The sequence below is a fragment of the Giraffa tippelskirchi genome, chromosome X (assembly GCF_054371585.1).
Source record: "Giraffa tippelskirchi isolate mGirTip1 chromosome X, T2T-mGirTip1v1.2.pri, whole genome shotgun sequence".
Taxonomy (NCBI): Eukaryota; Metazoa; Chordata; class Mammalia; order Artiodactyla; family Giraffidae; genus Giraffa; species Giraffa tippelskirchi.
Genome location: NC_137289.1, coordinates 16,852,658 through 16,866,231, shown reverse-complemented (window position 1 = coordinate 16,866,231; position 13,574 = coordinate 16,852,658). Strand labels below are relative to the sequence as shown.

Sequence of the window (13,574 nt, the reverse complement as noted above, 5' to 3'; positions counted from 1 at the left end):
CTTCCCCTAGGAAAGGGCCCCCACAGCCAATGATCCCCTGGGAACAGTGCTTCGCTGCCTGTGAGGTACTGTACTCGCAACCTACTGATTGCTTTCCCTTAAAGAACAACTGTCACTAAATTAGTTTTATCAAGTGCAAATGAACATGAGTCACATGTACATAGAACCAACAAACACTAATCTTGTGCTGATTTAATGACATCCCCAAGGGACTTGGTCTGAAGTGGGACTCACTGCCAAATTGAATTAACTAACTGATCTGTTTCTCCCAGGAGCCAGCAGGAAATACTAGAAGCATCACAGTCAATCTTTGGTACTTTAGCTTCCAGTTTTTTGGTGTTAATGCTCCAATTTCAGGGCAAGGATTACATGAAATCCTCTGAATTACCTCAATGCCCACCTGAAGCTCCCTCCCCTAGGAAGCCTAGCCATAGGCTACTTCAGTGACTATGTTCCCTGGCAACTGGCTGCAAGGGCGAACAATGCCTAAGAACTAGGGTTTGGGGGATGGGGACATTTGCAGATTCTTATTTAAAAGCCAAAATAAAATCCCTTATAAAAAAGACCCCAGAGCCACAAAAAAATGCACGTCAAGTTTTATTAGGTTCAAATACAAAACATTCCAAAAAGAGAAAAGCCATCTATTATATCTAAGTACTATATTCAACTACCAGTTAAACAAGGAAAACACGTTATTCTGTTTCTTTTACAACCAGTATAAATCCAGATGAATCAAGACCAATTCTTTTCCCAACAGGAGCAGAAATAAGTCTGCTGGGTCAGTAAACTATTTGCCAAATAGCTGTCTGGTCATTAAAAATTCTTCAATTTAGTATTTGTTTTACTATGATTAGTCTCTATGTTCTACACTATCTTCAAGATACCTAAATAAAATCTCAAGAGCCAAAAGGTCCTTGGGAGCATAGACCCAAGTAATTTCAATTACAGAATGGTTGAGGAAGACAGCTATGTATAAGTGCAATGGCTTTTAAAATTTGGTCAATACCCTCATGATCTGTGATTGGAAGAGCCTATCAAAATGAGGGTTAAATTTCTGCATATTTTCCACAACTGCAAATGGTAAACATGATAGTGGTGATATTTACTAGGTAAACATTCAGAAGGTGAGTTGGTTCCTTCTAACCCAACAACTCAAATCTGTTTCCTTTGAGAACATTCACTTTTACACCATTGGCTCTGATCTTCAATGCAATAAATGATAAAGCTGTAATCTCGTTTGTTTGCAAGACATGAACTGGGGTAGGGGGTAAAGGAAGCTTACAAAACAACTGTTCTTAAAAAAAAAAAAAAAAAAACAGCAGAAGCCAACTGGCCCAATTTTGTTTCCAGTTTTCAAAGTGTGCTTTCGAGCATTTCAGCTATGTTTCCAGTTACTTGAGTTTCCAGATATCAGTCTTCCATTTAAAGACTATATCTCACTTCTGGATAAACACAAAGAAATATTTTACTTGCTGAAAAATCACTTTACTGGATCAAGTTACCTCTTATGCCTTTGTTTTCTAATCCAACTTTCTGACAATCAGTGGTAATTAGGAAGTTCTAAGTTGCAGTTGTCCTATGACTTTGGGCTTCCCTTGTGGCTCAGCTGGTCAAACATCTGCCTGCAATGAGGGAGACCTGGGTTTGATCCCTGGGTTGGGAAGATCCCCTGGAGATGGGAAAGGCTACCCACTCCAGTATTCTGGCCCGGAGAATTCCATGGACTGTATAGTCCATGGGGTCACAAAGAGTCAGACATGACTGAGTGACTTTCACATCACTTCTATGACTTTAGCTAAAGTCAAAGCTGAAAAAAGAACCACAAGAACTTCCTGACTACCTCCACTTACCCATTTCCTTAATTACTCCCCTTTCTCCATCTGGTCAATTACTTATTTTAAGAAACTGCCACTCCCTAGTTAAAGAGTGCTAACCAACTGGGGTTGATGCCTTCCTTAGAGCCACAGGAACCCTGGAAGGCAAAAATCTTGTCTGCACCAAACCAATTATGATGAGTACTGCTTATGCAACTGTTGTGCCTTAAGGTCAATCAGCAATTCTTCTGCTTCAACAGCTCTGTAAAATGAAAAGGTGCTATCAGGTCACAAGATAGTTTGATGAAAAGAGCCCAGGAAAAAGTTTGAATCTCATACAAGTTTGTTCACATAGCAAAACGCTATACTGTATTGCTCTAGGCAACAACTGGTAACAGCTACACTGTATCGCTCTAGGCAACAACTGGTAACAAAGTACTAGCAAGCTGTATACCTTAAATACATTCAATACAGCTATTTTTGAGAAAAACTTACTCCCATTTAATGTGCCAGGTGTTTTAGATTTACCCTGCCAATCCTAAAATTACCCCATTACAGATAACTTGCCAATATCAAGGCATGCAACATGGCAATGCCATAGTGTTTATACCCATAAAAGCCACTGCTTTCAAAACTTACCTTAGCATTGCATTTCTCTTGTTGCCAGCTTTATCTAGTGTGAAAAAAATCAGCACTCCATGACCATCATGACCATGACCAAAATTCTCAACCTGTAAAAATTAAATAGGTAACTAGTTATCTCTCTTAAGGAAATTCTTCAAAACTTGCCTATAACTGCTCTCTTTTCCAGAAAGAAAAGGCAAGTTCAGACTTGCAGCTTAACGTATTTCGTGTTCTACTATTTCTCTTAAGTGGTGGAAGCTTCACTGGCTTGGGATGGACTGGAATGGCTTAAATGGTTAAGTTGCATGGCTTATGGATTCCCATTCTGTTCCAATGGTGCACTGCCATGTTAAATCCATAAGTTGAACGGACAAAACTTATTTGAAGGAATTAAGTGCAGTGTAAGGATTTTTAGTTGGAGGTCTTCAAGTTTACTATATTCAAGAGCATCTTTTTCAACTTCATGGCTGGACCTGGGTCATGCTGCCTCAGGTTTTGCTTTTTAAAGACCACTTGCAATAGATTTTCTCCATAGAGTGTAGTTTCACAGAACTAAAAACAAGTCAGGCATCCAACTAAATGTCAGGTTTACAATGGCTTACAGGGGGTAAAGAGAGGAGGACCCCAAACTTAAGCCATTTCCTATATTGACTAAAAGACTAATTTGAAAAATGTTAAAACATGAAGCATGTTTAAAGGTCTTCATCAAAAATAAGATTTAAAAAATACCCCCTCCCAAGCCCCAGATAGCTATTGGTAAACAACAGCTGTATTAAGGCCTTTAAGTGTCACACATGCTTTAAAAAAAGAAATCCAAGTGTTGAATTTGGAGGACTTCTAATATGCTATCGAACACTTTGTTTTCCAAAAGTTTTTTTTTTTTTTTTTTTAAATCTAGAAAGCATTTCCATTGCCATGAGGTACAGTATGTTTCACTGTACTATGAGGAAGGTAAGTGTTCAATTTCGACTTAGACGGAAAAACTAGTTTGCTTTGCTTACCATCTTTGCTGTTTCACAGGCATTTGATGCTTTAAATCTGATGTGGAATGCTGATAGATTCACTTTTTAGAAGTCATAAGCCTTTGAGAAGTTGGAGATAACTTCATTGCTTATCTATTTTCTCCTTTGCAATCAAGCTGTTCCTTAAAAGTGAGACACTACAGAGTTGCAAAAATTTGAAACAGTAAGAGCAAGCATCGTTTGCAGCTTCATGGTTGGTTTTGGCCAAACTTTTTATTTAGTATTCTGTAGTTGCTTAACACACACTTAAATGGTCTTATTGGGGAGGGGGAAAGGGGAGGTTCTTGTAGATTCCCAAGGAAATGTCAGAAAGGCAAAATATGGCCAGCATTATCCATTTGCTTTTTTCTGGGTTTACTGGGCAAATAGCACTTTCCTTACATATATGCATCTGATCTCAGGTTTTTCATACTGAGAACATTTGAGATTTCAGTTTGAAGACACTGAAATCCTAAGAGTAGCATACCCCGACCACCCTCTAATAGCTAGCTTGTTTATATAGGCAGGAGGATTCATCTCTCCATTTTAGGTGACTAGATATTTTGTGTAAGATAAATTGCTTGCCTCATCCTTTACTGGGGAAATTCCTATAGGAAGTGGCCTTTAGGGACACTTTTACTTGGAAGATTACACCACTAGTACACATGTCAAGTCTTAACACACTTAACATTTCACTTGCTTGTTGAAAGCAATGTCATAAAATTAAAGATTAAACATGTTTTACTCTTTCCTCACAAGAACATAAAAAATTATGGAAGGGGAACTTAACAGGAAATTTAAAAAAAAGTAACACAATCTTTCCTTTTAGTAGTCCTTGGGTAGTTATGATAGAACAGGTTCCACTTTTGTTTGTTTCTTTGAACAGGGATTTTGGTCCAAAGTTGTTTGTTTTTAATATCTGCTTCTGCCTCCCCCTCTATCAGATCGGCTTCCTCCACGGCCACCACCTCTTGGTGCTCCGCGGCTTGAACTGCTGTAGGAATCTCGTGGAGGAGGGTACCCCCTTTCCATAGAAGGGGGAAGCCCTCTTTCTTGTCTGCCAACCCGATCACGACCACTTGAGTAGAGATCACTTCGGCTGCTTGAGTAACTGTCTCGACTTCCACCATATCCGTCACGTGAGCTGCTGTAATCATCATAGCGACTGCTTCCACCATAAGATGGCGGGGGCCCTCGTGTAGGTGGAGCACTACGTGAGTTACCTGCAGGGTCAATGGTCAGGTAATATGGCAACACTATAAATTGTATATATACAACATTTAAATCTGAATTTACAGAATTCTTGTATTAAACGTTTACTGTCTTAACTGGGAGGTTTTAAACTCTGCCATTGCTGGCCATTAACAGGGATTTGCTCATCTGCTGAGACACGGAAATGGGTGGGTTTTAATGTTTGTTTGAAAAGACTGAAGACGGTGTGTATTTCAAGAGGATATTCCAGACAGCTTGTTATTTTATAGTAGACACTCAGCCAACTTTCCAGTGATAAGTTGCAATTTTGAACTGTAGACTTTCCTTCATATTGCAATGGTAAACATTTGATCTTGTTAACAAAGTTTTTAAATTGTATTTTCACTGTTGGGGGAAAACACATAAGGCTGCCAATTTAAGCAAGCAAAATCCCCTCCAAAGCAAGCCAACAGCCTCAAAAAAAACTTAGAAAAAACAAAAGCCCCTCACAAGACTAGGAAAAGCCCAGCTGAATAAATTACCCCCTTAAAAGCAAGCAAACATCCCTTTAAAAGCAAGCACCACAACAGCCTAATAAACTGGCTCATGAACCTAAAAATTCAAGCTGGTGATAGTCAGAGACCCTCAACCAAAATCTTACCATAACTCTCATATGAATCTCTGTAGGAACCTCCACTTGGATGATCTGAATAGTCACGATCACGACCATAGCCATCTCTATCACTGTATTAAAGAGAAATATGTGTAAGCCCCAGAACATTAGTTTTTACAGCTAAAAATTTTTTCTTACACCAAGTCATGGCAGCAAGAGCAGTCACTTACCTATAGCCTCTTGATGGATAGTCATCACGTGAACTGGAATGACCATAATCACGGTAAGTATAATCTCTTGGTGGTGGTGCATAATCTCTTGTATCACGAGAACTTGGGTAATCTCTGCTTGAATAGCTAAAAAAACAAAAGTAACTTGGTTCATACTTTCGATGAGCTTTCCTTCACCCTGAAGTATTAAGACAGAAAAGCTACTATACTTTCCCGTTACCTGTCTTTAGTAGAATATCCATCATCTCTTGGGGACAAATAAACATCTCTACGAGAGGGCAAGGGCTCCCTTCGAGGTGGACCTCCGTAACTATCTCTTCCACGTGATACAGGAGCTTAAGGAAAAATCAATTTTAAAAATACACCCACAGCAAAGTAAAAATGTAAATTTGCATTGAAGCAATGAAAGGAGTGATTCAACCAAACATGACAATATGGATGTATATGAGGAAATCCTCTAAAACTTAATTATACCAAAATTATTTTCAATGCTCTGCATTTAACTTCATGACTCCAAGTGATCTAGGTACAGTTTAAATATCATTTTTAGGATTCACCTCAATTCTTGTGTTATGACGGTAGGATAGACTGTCATATACAGAACATTTACCTCTTCCTCCCATTCCACTGCTGCTTCGAACTGGTCCTGAAGGAGCAGATCTTTTAGGAGGAGGACCCCCACTTCGTGGTGGTGGTCCTCTTTTTACCGGAAGTGGTCCCCTGGAAGAACTCATGTTAAAATTCATGGAATAGCCACCATCATCTACATTAGAACAAAAAAAATCATGTTAATACATGAAAAAGCTACAAAAGGTTTGCTTGATCAAGAACAAGACCATTTCTGTTTAGTTGGGGAAATCTTTAGTTGTTAGTCTACATAGAGACTGTGAGACATGTTAGTCTACATAGAGACACAAGTCAGTATAGATTAGAAAAGCAGAACTGAAGGGTTCTTCTGAGGGTTCAAGTTACTTCAAAAAAAACCCCCCAAATTATTTAATACTCATATAACCAACAAAACCTATCAAAAATTTTCTACAGGTGTTTTTCCCTATAGAATGAGTTCTTATGGATAAAGAATAGCTTATTGTTAATTATTTCAAAGCATTGTTAATTTAACTGAGGATGCCTTCTGTTTCCCTTAAGGAAATCACTTTGGTAGATGAACAAAATGTCCTCAATTTCAAAAGCTAAGGCCTTTAAAATAAAGATTAACCAAAGTACACACTGATGTGTTTACAGTTCCTAATTTATACACCAAGCCTAAAGTAAACTTAAATCATTACCCATGTGCCCTCCATGGGATGGAGGACCCCTGGTTCCTCCACTTCCTCCTCTTCCTCCTCGAAGGCCTCTTGGAGGGCCTCTGCTTCTTGGAGGTGGAGGTGGTCCACGTCTACCACTTTCGAACGACGGTTTAGTGGCTTGTTCTACCTTGATGGCTTTTCCATCTAAGGACTAAATAATATCAATGGTTAGTTAAAAATATTTAAAAAAGAACTTGCGGATCCACTATGCACTGACACTAGTATGTCCTTCAAAATGTTTTACCTTTCTGTTTAGCATTCAAATTTTTAAGTTATTGTTTGAACTAAAACGTTAAGTAATCGGTAAAATTGGTAAAATTTAACAAGGCCAAACAATTACCAACTTATTAAGACAAATAACCAAAAATGAAAGCCGAAGTATAATACAAAGTATCATGCGTAACATTTAAAATTGAACGATTTTTTTTGTTAAGAATACACTGACTACAAAAGGTCCTTCTGAAATTACAACGGGGTGTAACGGTCCTGGAAAGGTTTATACTCAAATTCAAGAGCAGCCCTACACCCGACTTCGGTAACAATGTGCTATTTTCCATACTAAAAAACACTGTATCCTGCAGATACTCTTACCTTTCCATTCATGTCTCTGGCTGCATCCTTAGCATCTGCTGGGCTTTCAAAGGTGACAAAAGCAAATCCTCTTGATTTGTTGGTTTCACGATCTTTCATCAAGAGAACTAAAAAGTAGTTTTCAGGGGGAAAAAAGTGTTACTCTAGTTGTAAAGGAAAAACAAAAATTAATCTGTAAAAAAGAAAGCAAGCTCAGAACTTCTTAGAGGACAAAACACATTATCATTTCATATGATCAATGCAATCAAAGTCATCACAGCTCACCTTTTTAATTATAATAACCCTGCATACATTTTCAGATAACTCACCTTCCACTATTCGTCCATATTTGCCAAATACTGCTTCAAGGGCTTTCTCATTTGTTTCTGTATTGAGGCCACCAATAAAGAGCTTTCCTGGGCGATCTGCCTCAACCATTTTTCCCCCCTGGTTAAAATCTGTTGGGGAAAAAAAAAAGTTACCCTCCCTAAAAAAAACTTCAAGTCTCCCCAATGTTATGTATCAGGGCTTATTTTTTGTTTACTAAAGTCATTGACATAATACACGGAAAGCAATTCTTAAGCCTCAGCAGAAAACCTGTGTAATTAGTTTAGTGACATCAGTTTAATAAACTGGTTTAAAAAGCCACCTTAACTAATTCCTGTATCTTTAATCCACTTTGGCAGTCTTAAGTAACTACAACATTTCGAAATGCGCATTTTAGTTTAAACACTAGATTTGCTGCCTTTTAAAAATTCAATTGTTGCTGTTCAGTCGTGTCCGACTCTCTCACGACCCCATGGACTGTATGTATCCCGCCCGGCTTCTCTGTCCATGGGATTTTCCAGGCAAGTATACTGGAGTGGGTAGCCATTCCCTTCTCCAGGGGATCTTCCCAACCCAAGGATCAAACCCTGCGTTGCAGGCAGATTCTTCACAGCTGAGCCACCAGGTAAGCCTTAAAAAATTCAATTATCCCATCCCAATTACCCTAGTGACTTTTAAAAACCTACTCAGCCAAGGTCACAGGCCAAATGCAGGTCCCTCTGACCAATTCAAGAACTCTGCCTCCTTTCATTACGATTTCCCAGTAAATCTAAGCAGCAATTTAAAGTTTTAACCAAGTTACGACTCTCCGTCAACAGCCCCTGCTGCCCCGCTCACGTTACCGACTTTTAAAAAGCGTCAATATCATCTAATGCGAAATAACGGAACGTGAAAGCGCGCCCTGTAACCCAGCACTCAAAAGGCTGCAGTGGAACCCAATTAAAACCCATCATTAAAAACCGCGTGTAAAATACAAAATGGCGACACTTGGATTGAGCCCAGAGCAACCTCCGCCGGTCAGGAGGAGTAACTTTGGCCACCAGCGGCGCTTCAGAAAATTCAAAGGGCTTCCTCTCCAAGGCCCGCCAATGAACAAGGACCCCGCGCAAAAGTGCACGTGCCCGCCCGAAGCCAGGGCCACCCCCACGCAAGGTATAGGCGGAGGAGGTGCAGTCCCTCCTCGTCCCGCTCCGGTCTAACCTCCGCCACCCCTCGCCCCTGCAGGAAAAACAGCCAAACTTTCCGGGCAGGCACACTATGAAGCGGGCCCCCCCGCCGCGTCGGTTTTCCGTTGACACTCCCAGCTTTGCCTAAATAGGTCGGCACCTCCGGGTTCTTAAAATGGCGCCCGCCACCCTTATCTCCAGGGTGATAATCCCAAATTGTTAACATGGCAAAAATGGACGCAAGACACAAAGTAACGAAAAGGACTCACGTACTGGAGAGGTGACGACGGTCTCAAGCTCCTACGAGTTCCTAGCAGCTCGGCACGCGGGAGGGAGGCCGATCCTGAGAACGGAAACTGTAAGGCGCTCGCACTACTGCGCAACGAGGGCGAACAAAGGAGACAGCAAACTTTATACGGCCCGGGAACGAGGCTCAAGGACCCGGATGGAGGCGGGGCTTAGAATTTGAAACGTGTAGGGAGGGGGGCGGTTCCCAGTATCCCTACTGGCTGCCCCCGCTGTTAATCACTCTTCGCTCCTCCCCCTTTCCCGGGCCCTCGCCTCTTCGGCCGGCCCCAGTTTCTAACCGTTTTCCCAGCCCCCACCGGTGCTCCACAAACCCGCGTTTTTGCTTTCGGCTAAAATGGTTCACGGACTGCATATAATAAAGAATTCAAATTTTTTGCGTGTTCTGGTGGTCCCGGCAAGGTGCTAAACTTTACACCCATTAACTCATTTAGTTCTCGAAACAACATGATGAGGGTAGAACTATGCCAGTTTTGCAGAAAGGAAAAACAAAGAAGTTTAGATAATGAAATATATTTCCCCAAAATACCGTTAACAAGAATTTTTGGTGAATGGGGAAAATTCTGATAAATGTCAGTTCAGTTCAGTTCAAAACAGCGGAGAGATAACCCCTTTTATAGAACAATTACTGAGCACCTACTAAATTGCAGGCAGGCTCTGGGCTTGGCCGTGAGGGTACAACCCAGAATAAGCGAGACAAGGTCAATGCGCTTCATTGGTAACGCTGCCAGATTTAGCAGGTGAAAATACAGAAAACCCCGTCAGGTTTGAATTTCGGGTACCAAATACTTTTTTCAGTATAATAGGTCTCAATATGATGTACTACTTATTAGCCGTTTATCTGAAATGCAAATTTAACTGGAGATTTCGTTTTTACCTGTCAATCCTACTCGTGGAGGGGATCACAAACATTTTTGATTTGCTAATTTCTTTAAAAACTGAATACAATTGCTAGATACAATTAGCAAATAAAACAATTGCATGCTGTGATTAGTGCTAAGGAGAAAGTAAACTCGGTGCTTTGATGGACAATATTTGAGAGACCAAATTTGATCTAACCCTCAGAGAAGGTCTACCTGAAGAGGTGACTTTGGAGGTCAGATCTGAAGGAAGAAAAGAAACTCTCCATGGGAAAGCTGGAGGGCAGGGGAGGATCAGAAGCTTTTCAGTAAAAGAAGCACAAAGTGGAGTGAAAGACCTTGCATGTTTCAAGGGACAAAAAGGGATCCAGGGTGACCAGAATTTCAGGGGCACTATAAGAGGGAGCCAAGGCAGGCAGAACATTCAAACCCATTACAAGATTGCAGGGGGTAGGTGTGGAAGCAGGGACAACAATGGGGCTGTGCAAATGGACCAGGAAAGAGAAGACAGTGCCTTGAATTAGGATTGTGGCAGGTGTATGTGGCAAGCAGCACGGACAGGATTTGCTCATGAATCAGATGGAAAAGCATTGAGGTAGAATTCGAAAAACAGGATAAGTCATTATGGATGAGTAAATATCTGGTATTAGTAAGGGGTGGCCATTTACTAAAACCGCTGCAAAGGAGCAAGTCTGGGGATGTGAGCCGGGATGGAGAAATCTGATACTCAGAGTAAAGATCAGGGCTAAATTTGTTGCTTTAGAAATAGTAATAAAACTCATCAGAATGAATGAGACCACCAAAGAAGAGACTATAATGGGAAAAAGAAAAGAAGTCCCCAAATCACACAGTATTAAGTATTAAAAAATACACATGAAAAGGGAACCCTCTTACACTGTTGGTGGGAATGCAAACTAGTACAGCCACTATGGAGAACAGTGTGGAGATTCCTTAAAAAACTGGGAATAGAACTGCCATATGACCCAGCAATCCCACTGCTGGGCATATACACCGAGGAAACCAGAATTGAAAGAGACGCGTGTACCCCAATGTTCATCGCAGCACTGTTTACAATAGCCAGGACATGGAAGCAACCTAGATGTCCACCAGCAGACGAATGGATAAGGAAGCTGTGGTACATATACACAATGGAATATTACTCAGCCATTAAAAAAATACATTTGAATCGGTTCTACTGAGATGGATGAAACTGGAGCCCATTATACAGAGTGAAGTAAGCCAGAAAGAAAAACAACAATACAGTATACTAATGCATATATATGGAATTTGAAAGATGGTAACGATAACCCTATATGCGAGACAGAATAAGAGACACAGGTGCATAGAACAATTTTATGGACTCTGAGGGAGAAGGTGAGGGTGGGACGTTCTGGGAGAATAGCATTGAAACATGTATATTATCATATGTGAAACAGAACACCATTCCATGTTCGATGCATGAGACAAGGGCTCAGGGCCGGGGCAATGGGATGACCCAGAGGGATGGGGTGGGGAGGGGGGTGGGTGGGGGGTCCAGGAAGGGGGGCGAGTGTGGACCCGTGGCTGATTCGTGTCGGTGTATGGCAAAAACTATTGCAGTATTGTGGGGTGATTGGCCCCCAACTGAAATGAATAGATTTATAGAAAAAAAAATACACATGGATAGAAAGACACTGGAAGGAAATAGGCTAAAATGTTGCCAGTTTATCTTGCGGGAGGGATAGAATTTGTGAACGGTTGTTACTTTTCTTCTACACAGTTACAGTTGCTCTGTCTGCCATGGTGAGTTACGGTTTATGCCAGGGAGGTGGTAGTAAATGATGCTCAACTCAGGTCATAGGTAAAAACCCCTAAGGAACTTTAGAACCAGCTCTGAGTTATTAACATTAATGGAGGAAATAGTGCTCTGTAGCATAAGAATATTTGTTCTTATTTTTTTCTTTCTCAGCCAAATAATAACAAGTAAAGCAAAAGTCACGTCTACTCGTGTTCAGAGTAAGTTATATATATTATTGTCTCTGCCAATAGTTGGGAACTGGCCAGGTTGGCATAAACCACTTAAATGTATGGCTCAGGAAGCAGAGTCTTCACCTCCAAACAGAACTAGGAGAAATTCCTCCCCCTGAGGCCAGCAGGTGCTCTTTCTCTGTCTCAGATCCAGACAGAGGATGACAGGGCCTCCCTCCAATCTAGGGCAAAACAGGGCTGACTCTACCATAGATGTCTTTGTCCTCTTGGGTCTCAAGAAGGGAACTTGCCTCCCTGTGGAACAGATCACTCAGGTTTTGTGGTTGGTGCTCAGGAATGTGGGGAAGGGGGTGGGGAGTGGAGTGCTCTAGACTAGGGTAGACAGCACTTCAAAGGGCACGGCTAGTTGAGGAATCTGTAAGAGAGGATCATTATGGCTGGAGCTTAGAATCTAGAGGTGAGACAGAGAGGACAAAGCAAGTAGCTGGAGAGGGAGGCAGAGGGTGTACTGATCTGATCAGATGTGGAGCGAGATAATCAGATTTCATCTTAAGAGATCACCACGGCTGTGCTGGGGAAGGGAGGGGCAGGAAGCAGGGTGTTGCTGATGTAGTTCCAAGAGAGAAGGGATGTGGGCAGGCTGAGGGTTAGCAACTCTGGTCCACAGGCAGTCCGGTAATCAAGTCTCACACTGCCCCAAATGAATCTCTGAATCCCATCCTTCCCTCTCCTGGATCTTCTGGATTTTTCTCTTTACTTCTTTCTTCCTATTTACTCTTTTGGATTATCATTAAATGTAGTTATAGTTTTTTTAACTCTGATTTTTCCTTTGCCCCATTTGTTTCTCTCCAGATACCATCTCAATGATTGATGGTCTGAGTCAAGTGATTTTAAATTTGCCCCTATGTATCCCTGGAATATAATCAGTGCTAAATAAATATTGACTGAATGAATTACAGGGCTTCCCAGGTGGTACTAGTGGTAAAGAACCCACCTGCCAATGCAGAAGATGTAAAAGACACGGGTTTGATCCCTGGGTAGGGAAGATCCTTTGGAGGAGGGCATGGCAACCCACTTCAGTATTCTTGCCTGGAGAATCCATGGTCAGAAGAGCCTGGCAGGCTACAGTCCATAGGGTCACAAAAAGTCATACACGACTGAAGCGACTTAGCATGCACACATGAATGAATTACAAGCTGTTTTTATCCTCCATGGTACTTAGTATGAGATGGCTGTAGAGTAAGTATTTAATGAAGACTTATGGCCTAGTCTCAAATCCCAATTCACCTGAAAAGGGCTCACTTTTTTTTCACTGAACAAACAAAAATAAAACAAAAACACTCCATAGTTTTAAAACCTTCAAACCATTAAATGGTTAAGAAATAACCTTCAGTCATCAAGCTAAAGGTCACTTTGTGATGAGTTAGTTAAAGGAAAGCTCTCCTGTCAGCCTTGCAGCCTTTTTACAGAAAGGGCAAATGTGAGGTCACTCTGCAGCCAGTATGCCTGTTTTCCCAATTACAGAAAGATATCTTGCCATTTGTTCTAAAAATGTCTGTTATCTGGCATGAAACAAGGAGGAAGGGAGGGAAGAATT

The 13,574-nt window shown here is 41.2% G+C and overlaps 1 protein-coding gene and 1 non-coding gene across 4 annotated transcripts; both read right to left on the bottom strand.

Moving 5' to 3' along the window:
* Positions 1–3,639: 3,639 nt before the first annotated feature.
* Positions 3,640–9,227, bottom strand: RBMX (RNA binding motif protein X-linked). 3 transcript variants are annotated; one of them, XM_081564914.1, is made up of 9 exons: positions 9,113–9,227; positions 7,680–7,808; positions 7,372–7,478; positions 6,760–6,931; positions 6,084–6,236; positions 5,694–5,808; positions 5,474–5,599; positions 5,292–5,374; positions 3,640–4,662 (listed from the first exon to the last, which is right to left on the bottom strand). In XM_081564914.1, the coding sequence occupies exons 2-9, from the start codon at positions 7,786–7,788 to the stop codon at positions 4,352–4,354; spliced, it is 1,176 nt and encodes a 391-aa protein (XP_081421040.1). In that variant the 5' UTR covers positions 7,789–7,808; positions 9,113–9,227; the 3' UTR covers positions 3,640–4,351. The 3 variants fall into 3 exon arrangements, with proteins under 3 accessions (XP_081421040.1, XP_081421038.1, XP_081421039.1); XM_081564912.1 differs by having other exon boundaries at positions 6,078–6,236; positions 9,117–9,227; XM_081564913.1 differs by having other exon boundaries at positions 9,117–9,227.
* On the bottom strand, positions 7,560–7,631 carry LOC145537290 (small nucleolar RNA SNORD61). Its single transcript, XR_014076314.1, has one exon. It is a non-coding gene; the product is annotated as a small nucleolar RNA SNORD61 (small nucleolar RNA).
* Positions 9,228–13,574: the final 4,347 nt, after the last annotated feature.